We start from the raw sequence: 6,092 nt of genomic DNA, 5'->3' as shown, positions 1-6,092 counted from the left end.
TGTGATAAAGCAGGTGGGTGTGGGTGTGTAAAAACCCTCTAGGTTTTTGCATGACTGAAATGTAACCTACTGTACATAGGGAAGAGATATATCCATTGCTCCGCCCACTTTTCCCTCTGGCCCCACCCACCGCTAGAATGTGGACCCTGGAAACTTGTTCACAAGGGAATGAGGCCCCTGTCGTAAGTGAAGCTTTAGGGTTGTGGTGATCCCACAGGGTCCCTGGACGTTTGACGGTCTATTGATCCCGGTGCCACCACTGTGATTGCTTCCCGCTGCCACCAACCCATTTCACTCGGGTACACACGGAGTCCAGACAGCTGCTAACATTAAATCAAATAAGCAAGTTTATTTTATAAGCATTAACAAGGTTATGGTTTCAGATCATTTTTCTTGTCAGTTTCTTAATCTTAGTATCTTTACTGACCTATACCTTCCTAATAACTTCTAACTGATTATCCTAACAGTTTCTCTCACTCTCTCACATCAAAACTAAACCAACCCACAGACTTATCCTCCCTCTTCCTTCTCCAACTCCCAACTGACTTCCCAACAACTCCAACTCTACCTCTAACTCCTCCCCTTGGGTTCCCACTGGCCAATCACTTCACACTCATTTAACCCTTTCCTTATGACCCACCTAGGAGGGCAAACGCCACAAGGGTTATTAGGGATGCCTATTCTGATGAAGCAAATGAGCCACCACAGGGCAATGTGCACATCAGGAAGTGACATGCATTTGAAACTACGTCCCCAAAAAGACTAAACATCATCAGTACAAGCAAAATTCAATCAGGAATGAAAAGGATGGTGAATTAAGCCAGGGTTTGTTCTGGGAAACTGGTTAGTTCTCAATAAGCTTTGTTACATGCCAATGGAACTGAAGGAAAACGGCAGAGCACGAGAGAAACTGAGAGGTCAGGTTCCTAAAATTGCTAACAGAGAACATGAAAGCCCATTTGGATAGACAAGAAGATGTGGCTTCCCCTTGCCAATCTTTCTTTGCATTTCTAAACCACTTAATATTTTAAAGTATCTAAGCAGGATACAAAAATCCATTTTTAAAAAGGCATTGCTCCATCACAGTGGCATGAAGAACAGGGAAAAGCCACCAGTCAGCTTCCCAAAGCAGTCTGCTGGACCAGCAAATTAAGCAAAACAAAAACAAAAAAGCTTAATGATGAGAGCCATGTGGGCTGCCCTGAGAAGGACATTCCATAAGGTTGGTGCCACAACTGGAAAGGCTCTGCTGCTTCTGGTCACCTGTCATGCTTCAGTTGGGGAATGAGATGGAAAAGGACCTCAGATGTTGAATGGAGAACATAGGAAAGAGAATGCAGTCCCTGTGACAACCAGGCCCCACCCTGTGTTGGTAATTTTCAATACCAACTTTAAAGTTAACATTTCAAAAATTAAATAATAGACCACAGTAGCCACCAGACCTATGAAAGTGGCCTGTATTCATTGGTTTCTTTATTCTGCAACAAACAGACCTACATTTTTCATACTATTAAAGTAATGAAATCAAATGTTATCTAACAAATGTGGGAGGGCATGGAATTTACAGTGTTCCAACTATCTTGGAGTCTCTCATTCAGTCATACTAAATACTCACACTGTGGAAGAAAGAAAACAAGGACTTTTGGTGAGGAAATACTCTTTCAGTGTTTTTTCAGATACTTTCTTCTATCACCTGATCCGAGGACGTGTTCTCCATTTTAGATGTGTCTGGTTCTTGTTTCAGGCAGAAGACATGGGTTTTCAAAATCAGGATATACATTTTTCGGAACCTTTTGATCCTCAAGGCATACACAATGGGATTTAGGGAAGAATTGGCATGGGAGAGCAGGATGGCCACATCTAAGACCGGCAGGGGGACACGACATATTTGGCAGAAATGTGAGATGGAGTTGATAATGAGCAGAGGCAGCCAGCACACAATGAACAAGAAGAGGACCAGAGCCAAAGATTTGATCATCTTGAACTCCCTCCCATAAAGGATCCGTGTTCCTTTCATGGATGTTGTGTTTTGTTTCAGCTTCGTTTGGAGGATGTTGAAGATCTCGGAGTAGAGAGCACACATGACCAGCAGTGGGACAAGGATCCAGGAGAAGAAGCTGAAGTACACCACGTAATCCATGCTCATCACCTTTGGGTAAGAACACATCAAGTAGATGGGGTTTTCAGGCTTCCTTAGGTTCCATCCAAACATGGGCACAAGCCCCACCAATAGAGATGTGATCCAGCAGAAACTCAGAGCCGCCCAGATTCTTCTCCGTGTGACCATTGCTTTGTATCTATTTGAAAAAGCAGGTTAGTTTAAAATATTTTACAGATGGGATTGTGCTTGCAGCACCGCCCCTATACTATGATTTGTGACAGTCTTTTTCATTTTCTGCAGGCTGGGAGAAAGCACAAGGAGCATTACAGGTGCTACGACATTATTTTGGTGCATGGAATATATTGTAACTTTTCCAATGAAAATCCACAGCCATGACTTCGTGGTACTCACCGTATGGCCAGTTTCACTCTCAGATATCGGTCTGTTGCAATGGCCAGCAGGGACATGATGGAAGCGTGACAAAAGATCATCAAGATGCAGCAGATGAAAAGGCAAGCGTAGAAGTGGAGAACAACCTCCAATCTCAGCACAACGGCCAGAGGGGCAACAAGGACCCCAACGGCAATATCAGCCAGTGCCAAGGACACAATGAAGTAAAAAGTGGTGTTCTGGTAGGCTGGGATCCGTCTCACCACGCAGATCACTAGAGCATTTCCTAAGGTGGCAGTCACTGCTATCAGCACCTCAACGATGATGTAGACAATGTGCAAAGTATTCATGGACAAGCTTCTCTCGGTCCTCTTCAACTTTGAGTTATGGTGCCCTCACAGAGCAAGAGCCCAATGTAGAAGATGTAGAAGAGGTGGAATCTAAGGCTTTCCCTGCTAACCGGCCTTTTAAAAAAAACTCTTCCCGATACCATGTAGAATTGCAGAAGTTAAGTAAGCTGTTCTCTTGTACTCTGTCTCTCAAAGAGTAGCTCTCATGCGGGAACCCACAGAGAAAAATAGTTCCTGTTAATGCTTCACACATTCCAACCTGCTTTGGCAAGTTGCTATGAAACAAAACAAAAAAACCCCATATTTGAAGTATTGATAAGAAACTGAATACTGGCACAAGCCGTGTGTGTGTGTGTGTGTGTGTGTGTGTGTGTCTGAAGGTCTGTACTTTAAATAAAGATAATACAGGAAATGAAAATCTGTAAGATAAAGAAATCATTTAACTTTATCAATAGGTTTCCTGAAGCTTCTGATAGCATCTCATGCTTGATAAGGATGGCATTTTGATCGCTTTTCATGACAGGTTCCTAGGCACCCTCTGTTACGTTGGTTACTAAGAAGTTTTCAAAAACATCTTATTTTAACAACTTCCATGAAATGTAGCAATAAAGGGGTGAGGTAACTTTAGGAAACAATGTAGTAACATCCAACCTGACAGGAAGTTACAAACTTGGTTTTTATGTGAAAGAAATATTTAAGAGGAAGTTAAAACATTTAAGTGTCAGGACATAAATGTGCCCTTTACATTGAGGCACCAGGTGAAAACATTCCTTTTCAACCAGGCCTTCACTTGCCAATCAATCTATAGCCTTTTAAAGTGAGGAGCGATGGGTTATTGCCTTTTTATTATGTGTTCTATGTTATAATGTTATGTTATCCGCTTGGGACGCAGGTGGCGCTGTGGGTTAAAGCCTCAGCGCCTAGGACTTGCCGATCGAAAGGTCGGCAGTTCGAATCCCCGCAGTGGGGTGCGCTCCCGTCGTTCGGTCCCAGCGCCTGCCAACCTAGCAGTTCGAAAGCACCTTCGGGTGCAAGTAGATAAATAGGGACCGCTTACCAACGGGAAGGTAAACAGCGTTCCGTGTGCTGCGCTGGCTCGCAAGATGCAGCTTGTCACGCTGGCCACGTGACCCAGAAGTGTCTGCGGACAGCGCTGGCTCCCGGCCTATAGAGTGAGATGAGCGCACAACCCTAGAGTCTGTCAAGACTGGCCCGTACGGGCAGGGGTACCTTTACCTTTACCTTTACCTATGTTATAAACTTTCTTGTGGTCTCTTGATGAAGGGTGGTATATAAATTTAACAAATGAAAATAAATAAAAGTGGCAACAATGGGCAGTAGATTCCAAAGAAGGCCCCATACTTCTGTCTCCAACTCGACATTCCTGCCACCCAGTTACAGTGGCACCTCTAGTTACAAACTTAATTCATTCCGGAGGTCCGTTCTTAACCTGAAACTGTTCTTAACTAGAGGCGTGCTTTCGCTAATGGGGCCTCTTGCTGCTGCTGTGCCGCCGGCGCACGATTTCTGTTCTCATCCTGGGGCAAAGTACTCAACTCGAGGTAACTCTTCCAGGTTAGCAGAGTTTGTAACCTGAAGCGTTTGTAACCTGAGGCAGTTGTAAGCAGAGGTTCTACCAGTGGTACCTTGGTTTACAAATTTAATCCGTTCTGGAAGTCTGTTCTTAAACCGAAACATTCTTAAACCAAGGTGTGCTTTCCCATAGCAGCGGGGGACTCAATTTACAAATGGAATATACTCAACAGGAAGCGGAGTATGTTCTTATTCCAAGGCAAAGTTCACAAACCAAAACACCTACTTCTGGGTTTGCAGCGTTCTTAATCCAGTTGTCCATAAACCAAGCTGTTCTTAAACCAAGGTACCAACGTACAAAGGCTGATACTGCTAGTCCCAAGGCAACATCAGTATAGCAACAGGAAATCCTAAACCGTATCTCTGCCAGCAAGCACTAAACTTCTGCTATTCTGTTCTCCATTTCCACATGTGGAATCTAGGTCATATATGCACGGAGAGCTAGCTAGCAAGTAAGGTCCATATCTCCACTCAACCACATAGGCCAAGTTTGAACCACCTGTCAACCACCTGACATCATGATGGCACCAGTGGCCATTTTTGCAGTACTTCGCTAGTGTTGACTATCCACTGATTGCTGGCATTAGGGAAGTCCTGTGTACATGCTTCTCAAACACCAGCTCTAAGCCAATAGGCAGCACTGGGTAAGGGGCTTTGCAGGCAGCGTCAATCAGCTGCTTGGTGGTGTTTGCACAACCCCTTTCATCCAAACCATGTCTTTACCTGCCCAACACCTGCTGGCATATATGACGTCAAGTGCAGGGCAGGTGCTTGTGACTTGGCCAAAACAGCCTTGTGAGGCAAATAGGGAGCCCTAATGGCTGTAATTAGACTCACAGGCCAGAGATTCCCCTCACCTACATTCAAGATCAATAATAAAAATGGGTTTCAGTCTCCATCCTAGCAAATGGGGGTGGCTCACATCTCAGCTTGTCCAGTGTTTCCATTTAAAGAGGTCTGCAGCACTAACATATTCTCCTTTCTGAGAGAAAGGAGGACCTAACATATCAGGTGAGGGTCAACTAAGTTTTACTCAGAGGAGACCTTCTGAAATTAATCAACATGACTTAAATTAGAACCATTAATTTCAATTGGTCTTCCCTGAGTAAAATTTAACTGAATATTACCCATTGCTTTCACACAAGCCTCTAGTCACTCCAAATCCTTTTAGATACAAATCTGATGAATTTTTAATGTGATTAAAATGCTTCCCCAAAATGCAAATGCATGTTGATCGCAATAAGAATCCAAAGGTAGTCATGACAAGTACAATTTTGATCAATGTACAGTGGTACCTCGGTTTTCAAGCATCTTGGAAGCTGAACAATTTGGAACCTGGACGCCGAAGACCCAGAAGTAATTGCTTCCATTTTCAAACGCACCTCAGAAGTTGAACGGCTTCTTCTGCGTGTTGTTGCATTTTTTCCATTTACTTTGCCGACTGCCCTTTGTGCCTCGGTTGTCGAACGTTTCGGAAGTTGAACAGTCTTCCGGAATGGATTGTGTTTGACAACCGAGGTACCACTGTACATGAATCCAGAGAAAATAAATGAACACTTAGAAATGACCACTGTGATTATCTTCAGAGGCCCTTCCGGTTGTATTGCAACTTGCAGGTGTGCAACTGGCAACATCCAGGAAAAGAGCCTTTTCTGTGG

General features: G+C 43.9%; 1 protein-coding gene across 1 annotated transcript; it reads right to left on the bottom strand.

The window, feature by feature from the left end:
* Positions 1 to 324: 324 nt before the first annotated feature.
* On the bottom strand, positions 325 to 3,681 carry LOC114599363 (adenosine receptor A3-like). The gene is made up of 2 exons (XM_028734483.2): positions 2,513 to 3,681; positions 325 to 2,297 (listed from the first exon to the last, which is right to left on the bottom strand). The coding sequence occupies exons 1-2, from the start codon at positions 2,839 to 2,841 to the stop codon at positions 1,673 to 1,675; spliced, it is 954 nt and encodes a 317-aa protein (XP_028590316.2). The 5' UTR covers positions 2,842 to 3,681; the 3' UTR covers positions 325 to 1,672.
* Positions 3,682 to 6,092: the final 2,411 nt, after the last annotated feature.

This window comes from Podarcis muralis, chromosome 5 (genome assembly GCF_964188315.1).
Source record: "Podarcis muralis chromosome 5, rPodMur119.hap1.1, whole genome shotgun sequence".
Classification (NCBI taxonomy): Eukaryota; Metazoa; Chordata; class Lepidosauria; order Squamata; family Lacertidae; genus Podarcis; species Podarcis muralis.
This window is presented reverse-complemented; position numbering and strand designations above follow the sequence as displayed.